At 34.2% G+C, this 15,442-nt stretch overlaps 1 protein-coding gene and 1 non-coding gene across 6 annotated transcripts in view; one reads left to right on the top strand and one right to left on the bottom strand.

The window, feature by feature from the left end:
- Nucleotides 1-8,558: 8,558 nt before the first annotated feature.
- Nucleotides 8,559-8,630, bottom strand: Trnae-uuc (transfer RNA glutamic acid (anticodon UUC)). The gene has a single exon. It is a non-coding gene; the product is annotated as a tRNA-Glu (tRNA).
- An 85-nt stretch (nt 8,631-8,715) lies between these two features.
- LOC130048358 (WASH complex subunit 4-like) overlaps nt 8,716-15,442 on the top strand; it is a 29,424-nt gene continuing 22,697 nt past the window's right edge. For all 5 annotated transcript variants that reach the window (XM_056144983.1, XM_056144982.1, XM_056144981.1 and 2 more), the window contains exons 1-9: nt 8,716-8,781; nt 10,465-10,604; nt 11,292-11,457; nt 11,775-11,842; nt 12,559-12,641; nt 12,847-12,993; nt 13,218-13,338; nt 13,700-13,817; nt 14,392-14,519. In XM_056144983.1, the coding sequence (XP_056000958.1) occupies nt 8,727-8,781; nt 10,465-10,604; nt 11,292-11,457; nt 11,775-11,842; nt 12,559-12,641; nt 12,847-12,993; nt 13,218-13,338; nt 13,700-13,817; nt 14,392-14,519 (1,026 nt within the window). In that variant the 5' untranslated portion in view covers nt 8,716-8,726. The remainder of the gene's footprint in view (nt 8,782-10,464; nt 10,605-11,291; nt 11,458-11,774; nt 11,843-12,558; nt 12,642-12,846; nt 12,994-13,217; nt 13,339-13,699; nt 13,818-14,391; nt 14,520-15,442) is intronic.

Here is a 15,442-nt window from a genome sequence, read left to right as displayed (position 1 = left end):
CCGAGCATAGGCCGAAATTTTGCAGCCCTTCACCGGCAGTGGTGACGTGTCCATATGAGTGAAATATTCTCGAGGGGGACGTTAAACAATATTCAATCAATCAATCAGATGAGACCGCAAAAACCGAGGTCCCGTGTCTCAGCAGGTGTGGCACGATAAAGATCCTTCCCTGCGTCGAGCATAGGCCTAAATTTTGCAGCCCTTCATCGGCAATGGTGACGTCTCCATATGAGTGAAAATTTTCGAGTGGGACGTTAAACAGAATACAATCAATCAACCAACTTATTGTATCATAGTCATTTTTATTCTTTGCAGGTTTTTTAAGAGTTTATTTTACTGTTTTTGTCACACACTTTACCCGTTTGTATTTTTTCCTTGTTCTTGGTTTTCTTTATTACAGAACAGACATTTATGAGTGAGGAAAAGTGCCGATAGTGAATACAGGTTGTGTGAACGTTTCTTACAGTTAACTTGATTCGGCGCAACTTCCTCAATGCTAAAGTTTTACTTCCAGTAACTAATATATTTGTAAATTATTATAACACCAGCGATAGAAGTCATGTAATGCACCATTTAAAGCTTCTTGCTAGTAATTAATATATGTCTTTATCATTCGTGGGACTGTTTTCTAATCTTTTGAAAGATTTTGTCATTATCCTCTACATTCTATCCATAATGTATGATGCAATTTTATTCTTGATGTTGATAGGAGCTTGAAACAGATTAATTTTCCAGGTACAAGATTTAAAAGTGTTTTTTTTTTTTTTTTTTTTTTTTTTCTCTCTATGTGATATCTTTAAAAGTTATCTGAAAATTGAAAAGTTGTTCAATTTTATATGTACGTATGACAATATATTTATCTATTTTACAATTGTAGAACATAATCCATTAAACCAAGTAATTCATAAATTTATCAGGGTTTCCCCCATTTTTTATGTATACTTTTAAAAGTAACCCATGTGCTTTCTTTTGATTAATTATATTCATTAATGGGCTTCCATAGACGACATGGATTTCTATGTTGAAAATTATATTTACTAACTCAAGGTTGTGTACATCATATAAAGACAGGGCCTATGATTATAATATCTAGATATGAACCGTTTATCATACTGTTTATCTAGTATAGAACATGCAATAGGTAGAATGTAGTACATGTTACTTTGGGAATACGTGTAACTTACATGTATAATTTCGTAAGACATGAATGAAATTTGAAATGTATATAATTGTATTTTGTAGACATTTAAAAATATTTACCACTTTCTATATTATACTGTTTTCTACTTTGTATAGGTATTTTTCACAAATGTCCTCTCTGGGAAGCCACTAGTATGGCACGTCAAATTCACAAAAATGAGCTAAACATAGTTTCACAGTTGATAAACTAGGTTTATCGACTGTAAACTATAGTTTACGGATCGTAAACTATAGTTAATGATTCGTTAACTATAGTTTTCATCCGTAAAACTATATTTAACGGTTGTAAACTGTAGTTTACAAATGCTAATCCAAGTTTATCTGTCTTTAAATAAACGTTACCAATAGATTTTGCTGATAAATACAGATTCACATTTGTAAACTATAATTTACATTCGTTAACTATAGTTCACAATTGTTAACCCTAGTTTCACAAATTGTGATACTATATTTATCAGATAAACTATGTTTAACATTCGTTAATTATAGTTTTTGATCGTAAACTATAGATAACTGCCATTTTTACTCATAAACTATATTAAACAAAACTGTGTTTATCACTTTTTTTGTGAATTCGGCGCATTAAATGACTATAAACTATATCTTACAAAACTGCGTTTATCACTTTTTTGTGAATTCGGCGCATTAAATGACTATAAACTATATCTTACAAACCGTAAACTATCATTTACATTCGTAAATAATAGTTTAGACTTGTAAACCGTAGTTTACAATCGTGAAACCGTATTTATCAGATAAACTATGTTTTGCAATCGCTAATGATTGTTTTCATTGTTAATTATAGTTTACGCTTGTGAAACATAGATTATCTGTTAAACTATGGTTTACAGATGTGAAATATAGATTAACGTCGTTAACTATAGTTTACGGTCCGTAAACTATAGTTTACAGTCGATAAACCTAGTTTATCAACTATGAAACTATGTTTAGCTCATTTTTGTGAATTTGGCGTGTGATACACTAGCCATACACTTGTGTTTAATGCGGTATGGAACACGGTAACGGCTATATTACCCCCCCCCCCCCCCACAAATTAAAAATTCAAATGACCATATCTTGAAAACGCCCCAGCATAAAGTCAAACAACCTTCATTTATCTTTATTTTATACAGACTTTCGAAAAGATCCTAGTGTAGAAAAAATCCCATTGGGGGATGTAATGTGTTACTGGTCAATGGTCTATTAACTGCACTAATTCTACGATGAATTAAGGAGAGGCAGACGGGAGGCAGTCACCCAATATGACTCTTTGCGATCGTGTGCAGAATTGGACAAAACAAGATGGCAGGCGACGGATCCAAACAAAGGTAGGCTCTTATAGCTAAAAGTCTTCGTTTTAACGACTTATCAGACGACGAATTTATGAATTTAAAACACTGCCTGGCCAGGGAGGCATCATTAAGTTGATTGGTTGTTGGAATTCTTACTCATGTGTACACGTACAACTGTAAAATCATTGATCGAAGTTGACGATACTTTTTTTTTTTTTTTTTTTTTTGATTGTTGATAGAATTCGAAGCGAGTGACGATGTTTCTAATGTTTTAATGTATTCTAATAAAGATAATTTCCGTAAAATTTACTCTGCACATATGTTTGATGAAAACTTGATCCAGTGTATGCGATTTGTCCCTTAAATCGCCTTGGTTACATAGATGTCTTGACTTGAACATTTGTTAATGTGCCAGATTGGAATATGGTCGTTTCCTTAACAAACGTGCTGGATTGTACCTCGATTTTGGTTTTGAATTGGACCCTTTCTTAAAGAGGTTTGTACCTGAGATTTTGGAGTAATGTCATTGGAAGGGGGGGGGTGCTTTTTTATTTGTACATTGAAGAAGAATTAGGAAATCAAAAAGAAAAACTAGGGTTGCAACGCTTGCTATTGAACTACAGTGTTCTAAACATGACCTTTTTGCCCTAAAATTTATTCAATTAACCTTGATTTGTCTGTTGGTGTCAACACAGCATAAGCAACACAAATCAACTAGTATTAACTAATTGTATGATGATTAACAAACAATAATCATGAAAGGAATATAATTGTCAATCGAAGAATGACCTAAATATTTTCGTGAAATACACTGAGGAGGCAGCTAGCGTAGGAATTTGAATACTTCTTATTTACATTTCTGGTGAAAAAGTGATATTCTTAAAATCATCTGACGTTAATTTTGTTTTCTTCTAGGTATTACATACACATCGATATTCTGCTGATCATGAATGGAACTATATTTTTTCAGAGCAATTGTGTGAAAGAGTACCTGAATCCAGTAATAAATCTTGAATAGATAGTATGCACTGATCGAATTTATTAAAAATGGTTGGGAAACGGGTTGAGAATATTAAAGAAATTAGAGCTTACATAAAATTTCGCACAAAACTCGGGCAATCGGTAATGAAGATTTTCATTGAAATGGGGGAAGTTTATGGGTCTGATAAGGTATTTTATGAGACGGTTCGTAGGCGGAGAAAAACAAATCTGACTGGCACAGAGTCCGTCAAAGATGCAGAAAAATCTGACTGACCTGTGACTGGAACAGGCAAGGCAAATGTCTCAAAAGTCAGGGAAATAATTGAAAGCGATGGCAGATACACGATTCGTGATATTGCCAAAGCTGTTGGCATATCACTATCGCGGTTGCATTTCATTTTGAAGCGTATTTTGAAAGTACGAAATATTTCTACCAGATGGATACCGCATATATTGACAGATGACCACAAAACGGGTACGAGTACAAACCGCTAAACAATTGCTCAAAATGTTTCCCAAATTCAACCAAAGAGAATATGCAAATATTGTAACTGGTGACGAAACATGGGTTTACTATTTCGAATCAGTAAAAAAAAAAAAAGGAAACAAAACATGGCTAACTAAACACGGTAGAAGGCCTGCAGTTGCCAAAGGAACCATAAGAACAAAGATGGTTCTTGATCGCATATTCTTTTCATGTGATGGTATAGCCGTACAAATTCCGGTTCTTGATCGCATATTCTTTTCATGTGATGGTATAGCCGTACAAATTCCGGTTCTTGATCGCATATTCTTTTCATGTGATGGTATAGCCGTACAAATTCCGGTTCTTGATCGCATATTCTTTCATGTGATGGTATAGCCGTACAAATTCCGGTTCTTGATCGCATATTCTTCTCATGTGATGGTATAGCCGTACAAATTCCGGTTCTTGATCGCATATTCTTTTCATGTGATGGTATAGCCGTACAAATTCCGGTTCTTGATCGCATATTCTTCTCATGTGATGGTATAGCCGTACAAATTCCGGTTCTTGATCGCATATTCTTTTCATGTGATGGTATAGCCGTACAAATTCCGGTTCTTGATCGCATATTCTTTCATGTGATGGTATAGCCGTACAAATTCCGGTTCTTGATCGCATATTCTTCTCATGTGATGGTATAGCCGTACAAATTCCGGTTCTTGATCGCATATTCTTTTCATGTGATGGTATAGCCGTACAAATTCCGGTTCTTGATCGCATATTCTTTTCATGTGATGGTATAGCCGTACAAATTCCGGTTCTTGATCGCATATTCTTTTCATGTGATGGTATAGCCGTACAAATTCCGGTTCTTGATCGCATATTCTTCTCATGTGATGGTATAGCCGTACAAATTCCGGTTCTTGATCGCATATTCTTTTCATGTGATGGTATAGCCGTACAAATTCCGGTTCTTGGTCGCATATTCTTTTCATGTGATGGTATAGCCGTACAAATTCCGGTTCTTGATCGCATATTCTTTTCATGTGATGGTATAGCCGTATAAATTCCGGTTCTTGATCGCATATTCTTTTCATGTGATGATATAGCCGTACAAATTCCGGTTCTTGATCGCATATTCTTTTCATGTGATGGTATAGCCGTACAAATTCCGGTTCTTGGTCGCATATTCTTTTCATGTGATGGTATAGCCGTACAAATTCCGGTTCTTGATCGCAAATTCTTTTCATGTGATGGTATAGCCGTACAAATTCCGGTTCTTGATCGTATATTCTTTTCATGTGATGATATAGCCGTACAAATTCCGGTTCTTGATCGCATATTCTTATCATGTGATGATATAGCCGTACAAATTCCGGGGCCGAAGGGCAAACGTGTTACAGGTCCGAGGTGTTATACTAAAAAAGCTCAAGAAATTTTTATCATAAACGACGCCCTGTCAGGATTTAGGCATGTTCGTCTACTTCATGATAATGCTCCATCACATACAATGTACATGTATATATAGATCTGAGCTTGTGAAGCATTTTTTGAAGTCGGAGAATGTTACCGTCTTGCCATATACTCTCCAGATCTAGCCCCAAACGTCTTTTAAATCTATTTTCATGAATATTTTAGACAAAATAGCACCCGTCAAAGAAGTAAGGCTCAAACAAAGGTCTGAACCATGGATGAATAATGAAATTTTAGAATGTATAGTAGCACGTGATAAAGCACGCTTGGATTTTAGAAGGTCGGGGGGAAAGGAAGAACATGTTATGTTTAATAAACTAAGAAATAAAGTTCAAATTATGTGCCAAAAGGCTAGATTAGAATATTTTGATGATCAGATTCAAGAAAATAGGAATAATCCTAAGGAATTATGGAAACAATTTTTTAAAAAAACGAGCTCGAATGTTGTCCTTAATATAGAGGGGTCAAACTGTCATGAAGGTATTACCATTGCAAACCATTTTAACAGATTTTTTTACAAATGTTGCATCAAAACTTGCCTATTGGCAAAGGGACATTTTTAACATCCGGTTACTTTTTAAATTTTTTTTATAGAAACAAGGGCCACTGCAAATTTAATCTTAAACATGTAACAGAAGGATTTGTGTCAAAAGAACTCTGTGGACTTAGTGTAAATAAAAGCACGGGCCTTGATGGTATCCCAGCTAGGTTTCTAAGAGATGGCGCAGAAGTCTTAAAATTACCAATTACATTCATCATTAACTGTAGTATCCCAGAAGGTAAAGTACCAGAAGAACTCAAGGAGGCTAAGGTTAAACCACTCTATAAAAAAAAACGACAGACTCAAAGCTGAAAATTATAGACCAGTAAGTATTTTAAGTATTATTTCTAAAATTCTTGAAAGAGCAGTTTACAATCAGTTGGAGTCTTTCTTGACAGAGAACAACTTACTATATGAGCTATAGTCAGGTTTTAGGGGATCTTACTCCACTGGTACATGTTTAATTCATCTAATTGACCACATAAAATCTCAAACTTCTAAGGGTTTGTTCACCGGCATGGTTCTATTGGACTTGCAGAAAGCATTCGACACAGTTGATCATCAAATTTTATGGGAGAAATTATCTACTCTCGGATTTCTTGGTTCCAATCATATTTAACACAGAGAAAACAAATTGTTAACATTAATGGAGTTAATTCAGAAGTTTGTGATGTCACCTGCGGGGTCCCTTAGGGAAGCTTACTAGGGCCACTTTTATTTCTTATTTATGTAAATGGCATGAAAATTAGTATTGATGCAGATTGCAAGGTTTTATTATATGCAGACGACTCGGCCATTCTCTATTCACATAAAGACCCTAAAGCAATTTCAAATAAATTGTCTTCTGTTATGGAGTCGTGCCATGACTGGCTAGTTGATAACAAATTGTCCCTTCATTTGGGCAAAACAGAGAGTATAATTTTTTGACCCAAGAGTAAATTATCTCAAGCAGCTGAAGATTTTTGTATTAAATGTAACAATTACACTACTGGTGCTTAAAACTGTATAAAATATTTAGGTATTTTTATAGATGATAAACTAAGTGGAGAAAGCATTGTTAACTCCATAGTTAAAAAGGTGAATCAAAGATTGAAATTTTTATACAGAAATAGAGGTTGTCTTTCTTTATCATCATGAAAATCCTTGTGTACAGCTTTATTCCAATGTCATTTAGATTATGCATGTGCCAGCTGGTTTGAGGGTCTCACAAAGTGTTTGAAAAAGAAACTACAGATTTCACAAAACAAACTGATTCGTTTTATCTTAAATCTTAATCCAAGACATAATTTGTCATTCAGAGAATATGATGCTTTGAAATTTTTGAATATTTCTCATAGGGTTAAGCAGCTCAGACTCAATCACATGTATAACATATTTCATGGGAAAGCTCCTCACTATCTAAACAATATGTTCACGAAAAATTCTGGTACATATAGAACACGTTCTAGCGAGTCAAACTTTGTGGTCCCTAGGATTGCTGGGGTAGAGTCCTCTTCGTTCTGTTATATAGGAGTTAAAGACTGGAATGCCCTTCCTATTGACATCAAACTTGCCAACAATAAGTTCACCTTTAAAAGAATGGTCAAATTACACCTTCTGGAAGAAATGAAAAGACTCGAGGATGATGAATTCTTTTACTACTGAACTTCACTTTTTGTATTTTATATCTAACATGCATAATAATGAGCCATTTTCAATGTTACCTAGTATAATTTTACTATTACATGTACATGTACCTAAATCCTATTCATTACACTAGTCAATTAGTCATTGATGCATTGAGATTATTTAACCATGTATATATATATATATATATATATATATATATATATATTACACACACACACACACACACACACACACACATATATATATATATATATATATATATATATATATATATATATTTACATTTTTTTGTCGATATCCTATAGTGGACCCCAATGGAAATAAGCCTGTTGGCTTTTTTGGGTTATTCAAGATAAAGAGCTATATTTAATTTTGTTTTTAAGTGAGCCTAGTGCTGGGACAATTTTAAAGTCCAATCTGTGACTGTAAATTTATGCAAAATGTGATATTATTTATAGAATGTGTTATTTTATGTGATATTATGTCATGTCAATTGTTATTCTTTGTCTAACGTGCCTTTATCTGAATAAACATAATAATAATAATAATAAACGACTTTTTCCTTTTTCCAAAACTTAAAAAGTTCTTATTTGGTCGTCGTTACAAGTCCCGAAAAGCCTTTGGCTCAGCCTCAGAGTTCTACCAAAATCAGCGTACCGTGACGCATTTCAGATTGAAATTATATTTATTTCAAACCGCGGAGAATATTTTTAAGGGAGGTAATGTTCATTTCACTATTTGAGTCGAATGCTTTTGAGATATATCGTACAATACACATTACATATCTAACAGCCCTCGTACTTACATGTATTTTTATTCAATAAATCGTATACGTTTGTACTTGTTTTCCTACAGATCCAACAATCAAAACAGAAAAGCTGGTACGTAATTTGGATAAGTAGTAGCTGTGGTTATGGTTTTCTTTCTCATCCTTTATTGTCGCATGAAAATATTAAAACAGGTGAAAAAATAGTAGTTCCGATGCCGGGAATCGAACCCGGGCCGTCTGGGTGAAAACCAGAAATCCTAACCACTAGACCACATCGGATCGATAGAAATACAGTCATATACAAATTATTTAAATATAAGCTATAACTTGTCTATTTATAGGTCTGATCATGTGATACACAATATACAAACCAAGATGGCGGTGACCGATGGAAATTGGGAGTTTGATAAGTTTGATGATGGATCAACAAGTAAGTATATTTCTTGAAGAAACACAAATGAAGAAAAATAAGTGCATTATTTGAACCACTTACCATCATTAGGTACTCCTTAATGTTTACCGGAGATACAACTTCCATGACACCACTTTGAGGCGAGGCTCTGAGTCTAAGCTAGCTGAGGTATCCTCCCACTTTTATCGCTCGTGCCTGTTGGTGGCGTAGCACGGGTGTCATGGTGCAGTTGGACTGATTTTCTGCACTATCGTTTTCATTATGAGGATGGGAAATGAAATTTCCAGTTGAGAAGTTTAGATTGGAACCTACCCACCCCCAACAATATTTACTGTTCATACTCATTGAATTATCCTCTTAATCCTCCTCGTGCTGAGAATTATTACATACGTGTAACAAATGAATTTAAAAAATGTGAGAGAGAGATTTATCGATTGATAGAGAGGAATAGCTAGACCTTTTTAGTTTTAGACACAAAACACACTTGTATCATAGGTCCACAAATTCGAGTTAGGTAGCAAAATAGTTAGGCCCTCGAGGGCACAAATATGAAAGCTAGAATTCCAATGAATCAATGTATTCCATGATGGACCTCTACTTACTTTATATGGTGTGTGGTTGTTGTACCCTATATTGCATTTTGCTTGTCATAAGACTAGATGCGACAAAATGGGGCAGTCATTTGGATGAAACCACCTGTGTCACAGCAGGTGTAGCTCGATACAGATCCTTCCCTGCTCAAAGGTCTTAATTTTACAGCCCTTCACCATCAATAGTGATGTCTCCATATGAGTGAAAAATTCTCAAGCAGGACATCAAACAGTATACAACCAACCAAACTATATCATGGACAGGTTGACAATATTTCCCAGTGGAGCTCCATTTGCAACTGTTAGACCAACACTCACAGCTTCATCTTTTTTTCAAAAACAGGGGCTAGTTTTATCAGGATGTGTAATGTAAATATCAACACAATATAGTCACGTCATCATAATATCACCCACCCCACATCAGAAAACAATGTAGTACTTCATCCAGTAAAAGTTGGTTTCAGTATGTATACGGTAGATAAACATGTAAGTTTGACATCAGAATATGTTCATAATCAGTCATAGATAAATTGTGGGTTTTAGGTTTGATTTCGTTATATTGTCCCTAATAATATTAAAAGGGACAATGTTGTATACATGTAGCAAATCTTAATGTACATTACAATTTAGAAGCTGAAATATTTATTTACTGTAAATTTATATTAAAAAAAATCAATTTACGATTCTATACAATATGATATTGTTTTATTTTCCTCTATGCTACATGGAGATTATTACAAAACAATGCAGGATATCACCACATTGCAATTAGATAGAGATTTTAAAAAAATCTTCCTGTTATGTGTTTTTTTCTACATTACAAAATCATTCCCATTTATTCCCTCAATCAATCATCTTAATTCCTTTAGCAGAAAGTACAGTCCAACCATTGTTTGTATGGAAAAAAATTCTATGCATGCATTATTATGTAGCTGGGCTCATCCAAATGGTAGCACAGTCAACATATTAGTACTCACTACTGTAGACACATGTCATTGTTTTAGTAAAAGAAACACAATCATCGTGAGAAGGAATTTCATAATGTACCCTGAATATAAGAAATAACTTAAAAACTGTAAAAGTAATCTCGCCATTATAAAATTGAATACAGAGATAGTTGGAGAGCTACAATTGAAGAAGTATGGGATGTTTATGGAGGAGTATGCCACTCAGCTGAGGGAGATCGAGGATGCACTGGACGACTCGATCGGGGAATCATGGGACTTTACGCTGGACCCCATCGCACTTCAGGTACAACACATTGTCATCTATAATCGTACAGAATGTAATTAACGTTTTATGTTTTACATGATTCATGATTCCTTGTTATTGCTTTGGGATATTACTAATCATGCATGTACTGTATGCAGTACCTACTATGTGGAAATTTACACAGTAATGTAATTGATAATTTACCTTTTCATGCAATCTAGCTTATCAATATTGCTCCTCTACACTACGCTTCAATACTTGTATGATTTACAAGTCTAATTTTGATCAGATTGCCTTTTCATGTGGGTGCTATTTCTGGGATGTTGAAATACAATTTACTGTGATATTATGGGAGGGGGTATAATTTGATCATATTTCATATCATACCAAGTCATAACTCATGCATTCAATGTTACCATGGCTTATACAGTACTTGTCAATGAGCAAATCATTACCATGTCGAAATTTCCTATTAAATGTGGAATGGAAATATACATGTTAAATACACCAGAATCGTGTTGATAAAGAATAAGTACGAAGCACAAAATGATTTTAAAAAATCGATTTAGAAATTTTAAATCGACTGAAAATTTGTAGTACAAATAAAAAATGAAAAATAAAAAGGACTTAAGGGAGTGGAAAGTGCAACATGATAATTTAATCATAATCTGATGAAGAAAGCTATTTTTTTTCCTGTGATTCTTCATGAAGTCCTTGTTATTCCAGCTGCTGCCGTACGAACAGACCAGTCTGCTTCAGTTGATAAAAACAGACAACAAGATCTTCAACAAAATCATCACTGTTTTAGCTTCGCTTTGTTCAGAAATGAGCTCACTCAAACATGAGGCAGAGAATAAATTCTTCAATGCTCTCATCTTCTATGGAGAAGGAGGTAAAGAAACCTCTGTGTATGTTTATGTATCAACTGTATTTCCTGTCAATGCAGAACTATAGTTTAGTCTTGCTAATATATACATATAGATATTTTAAATTTTGTTACACTTTCACCAAAGAATTCTGTGAAACATTTACAGACAGTGCATACTTGTTAGTGAGTACTTTCGTGTATGTGGTGCAGTTGAGTTGCATTTATATACCATGGGTATCCTGAACTGGCATGAGTTTTCAGAGAGTCTGAGTTAGATACATTCCTTGATTCATTAACACCTGTGGTTTAACTTTTCATTGGATATAATTTATTTTTTGTAGAACCTGAGAAAGGTTTGGCAGAAGGAGACGCACAAGTGCAGATAGGCCGAATCATGCCATTAATTCAGGTAACCGATAATTCAGGTAACCGATAATTCAGGTAACCGATAATTCAAGTAACTGATAATTCAAGTAACCGATAATTCAGGTAACCGATAACTCAGGTAACCGATAATTCAGGTAACCGATAATTCAAGTAACCGATAATTCAGGTAACCGATAATTCAGGTAACCGATAATTCAGATAACCGATAATTCAGGTAACCGATAATTCAGATAACCGATAATTCAGATAACCGATAATTAAGGTAACCGATAATTCAAGTAACCGATAATTCAAGTAACCGATAATTCAGGTAACAGATAATTCAGGTAACAGATCGAAAATAGGTAATACATGTATGTCACATTGTGACACCCACAGTTTTCTCTTGAACTTTAAATTTTATTTATTTTACTGCGATTAACAAACAAGTTTTACAACTTTATGAATGTTTCTCGTTGGTTTGGATATTTCGGGAAGGAGTCATTGATGTGGGGGGAAGCCAGAGTACCCCAAGAAAAACAATGTGTCTGACATTTTTATCTTAACATAGATAATGATGAATTACAGTACGAGCTTTCTAAACTTTGTGAATAATTTTGTATTGTTTTATCAGAAGTTGTCTTACTTTGTGAATAATTCTGTTTTGTTGTATCGTGAGCTGCCTTACTTTGTGAATATTCTGTTTTGTGTTATCAGGAGTTGTCTTACTTTGTGAATAATTCTGTTTTGTTTTATCAGGAGTTGTCCTGCTTTGTGAATAGAACGAATGAAGTGGTCAAAAACGTGGTACAACAGTTTGCCTGTCTCTTCTCAGTAGTGAGGTAATTATAGAGGGACCTTTGTTATGTATCAGGGACAACATCTCAAATTATAAATTATACTTATAGGTTATACATGAAGGTTATGCAATCAAACAACGGGCAATTACAAAAAAGTAAATGACCTAAATAAATTTTTTCACAATCAATAGCTTTAATAGTGAATGGTTGAAGGTTATCCAGTTTGAAATATCTTGATTGTTTGTAGAAATGGTCCAAAGTTGTTGGATGTAAGTGATGTCCATTTTCAAGTTGTGTATGAGCATTTGGGAGATTTGCTCGGGGTGCTAATTACACTGGATGAAATCATTGAGAATCAGGCAACTCTCCGAGACCACTGGACATTATACAAAAGGTAAGTTAAGATTCCGAAGGTATTGTGAACAAACTAAAATTTGACTGATCACAATACCAACGTAGACTGCAGGGTAAAATGGTAGCATATTCTCATTCTGATAAATAAACTTTCAAAATTCCGGAATATTTGTGTTGTCTGCATTTCTATTTGACCATTACTTTGAGAATAGCTCTTCAAAGTAAGTATGAGAGTTTGTTTTAAATACGTGTCATACTTTGTAGAATGCTGAAGTCTGTTCACCATGATCCGGGGAAGTTTGGGATTGCCCCAGAGAAGATTCGACCGTTTGAGAAGTTAATCATGAAGCTCGAGGGGCAGTTGTTGGATGGGAGAATATTTCAGGTGAACAGCTGAAAATGTTTGCCCCCCCCACACACACACTTTTATAGTATTATTTATATACATGTATGTAATGATAAGTTCCTAAAAGTTTTACAATTGATTTATTTTAATTATTTGTTAAAATGGTACAAAAACTTAATTTTCTTACGTAGTTGTTTTCTTACCACAGATACGTTTGTAGATCTTTCCTTTTTGTTCATACCAGAAAGACAATTCTATAATTACCATGATTATATGTAATGTTCTGTATTAAACATAATGGTCTGTATCGTAAGTAATGGCCCATATTACAAATTAATGGTCCGTATCACATTTAATGGTTTGCATTATGATTAATGGACTGTATTGTGATTTCGTAAAGGACTGTGTGGAACAGCCATTTGACACGCCCTCTGTGTTCGTCTCAAAGAACCCAAATCTGGCGGAGGAATTTGCTGTCAGCATCAGGGATTATTTAATGGAGCTTGAAGCCAGAATTGGTAATATTGTTTGCTCTATCAATGGTGAAATATATATATGTGCATGTATAATGCAGTATATGCATCACAGTGTATCTGCAGTTTCAATATTTCCAAGATAGAGGACCATTCAAACTTAACACAGTAATGCGAAAATTATACAATATTTTATATGTTAGTAATTATGTCAGTCTTGGCCTCTGTCTAGCGATAATAATTCGTATCACAGTGCTAAGGTTAAAACTTAATTATCCAGTGGTGTTAGGCTTTCAAACGTAACATTGATTAATGACCAGACCAGTTCAGAAACTGTCTCTGCATCATGACTAAATCAAGGTCAAATAGAAGTAGCATGGTCAAGGTCATAGGATACCACCAGCTTTAGTGATTGTTTGTTTGTTTGTTTTGCTGTTTTCCGCAACACTCAACAATTTTTCAGTTATCTGGTGGCGCACAGTTTTTATTGGTGGAAGAGAGAACCTTTCGTGATTGCATGGATGTTGCTAGAAATCAACATTAGTAATGAACAACCATAAAAAATTCAGAGGAATTGATGTGCAGATAATGCTGAGATGTTTTTTATTTTCATTTACAGGTGAATCCAATGAGATGGACCAGAGATTTAAATTTGTAGGTCTGTGTGGGTTGTACATTTTACATTTCCAAATCTTCAGAGTCATTGACAAGAAGGTTTTTAAAAGTGTATGGGATGTGCATAAAAAGGTAAGAATGATCCATCCTTCAAACACACTGTGTATCGTAAAAGTTCCTCGTTAGGGCCCAGCGTGAAATGCAGGAAGCCCTATAGTAATCACATTATCCATCCGTCTGTCCATCAACACTTTCTTTGTGACACGATAACTCAAAAACTTTTATTGTACAGTTTTTAAATTTTGTACAGAAATAATTTACAGTAAGAGGAAGACGCCTATAGATTTTGGGGTCATGTCACTTTGTCTGTTTGTATGTCATCATCTTTGTTATTATGAACACTTTCTTTGTGACATGATCGATAACTCAGTTTTCATTGTACAGTTTTTGAATTTTGTACAGAAATAATTCACAGTGAGAGGAAGACACCTATAGATTTTGGGGTGATGTCACTTTGTCTGTCTGTTTGTATGTTATCATCTTTCTTATTATGACTGTATCTATTTACCACTGTCTAAGGGAGATAATTCAATTTGAATTATGATATATTGTATTGATATAGAAAATTTACAAAAAATAATTCTACAACATTATGTATGTGTAGTTTTTTTTTTTTAATGTAATGTGAAAAAAAAATGCTTGATGTTACATGTATATTGAATTAACACGTCATTCCCAGTCAACAATTCTTGATCGGAATACGAAATTAAATTTTTGATATCCGGTTGCAAAGTGAAACTGCTTCATGGTACTAATTGCACGTTACACCTTAGAGAACTGTTCCTTTTAATAAAGAAAGTCACAAAATAGATACAAAATGAGTGTACCTTATTCATTACTGTTACCGAACTTTTGTTGGTGAAAATCTCGAAATGGCGTGTTTCATTGCGCTTGTTAATGGTAAGGTTCACATTTTCTACGTGAGAATTTTGATATTTGTTTATGATTTTTTTTAACGCATACATGGTATGTCTCTGGTAGGAATAATGGAAACT

This window comes from Ostrea edulis, chromosome 7, assembly GCF_947568905.1.
Source record: "Ostrea edulis chromosome 7, xbOstEdul1.1, whole genome shotgun sequence".
Classification (NCBI taxonomy): domain Eukaryota; kingdom Metazoa; phylum Mollusca; class Bivalvia; order Ostreida; family Ostreidae; genus Ostrea; species Ostrea edulis.
Note: the sequence above shows the minus strand (reverse complement) of the source record. Positions and strands in the feature narration are given on the sequence as shown.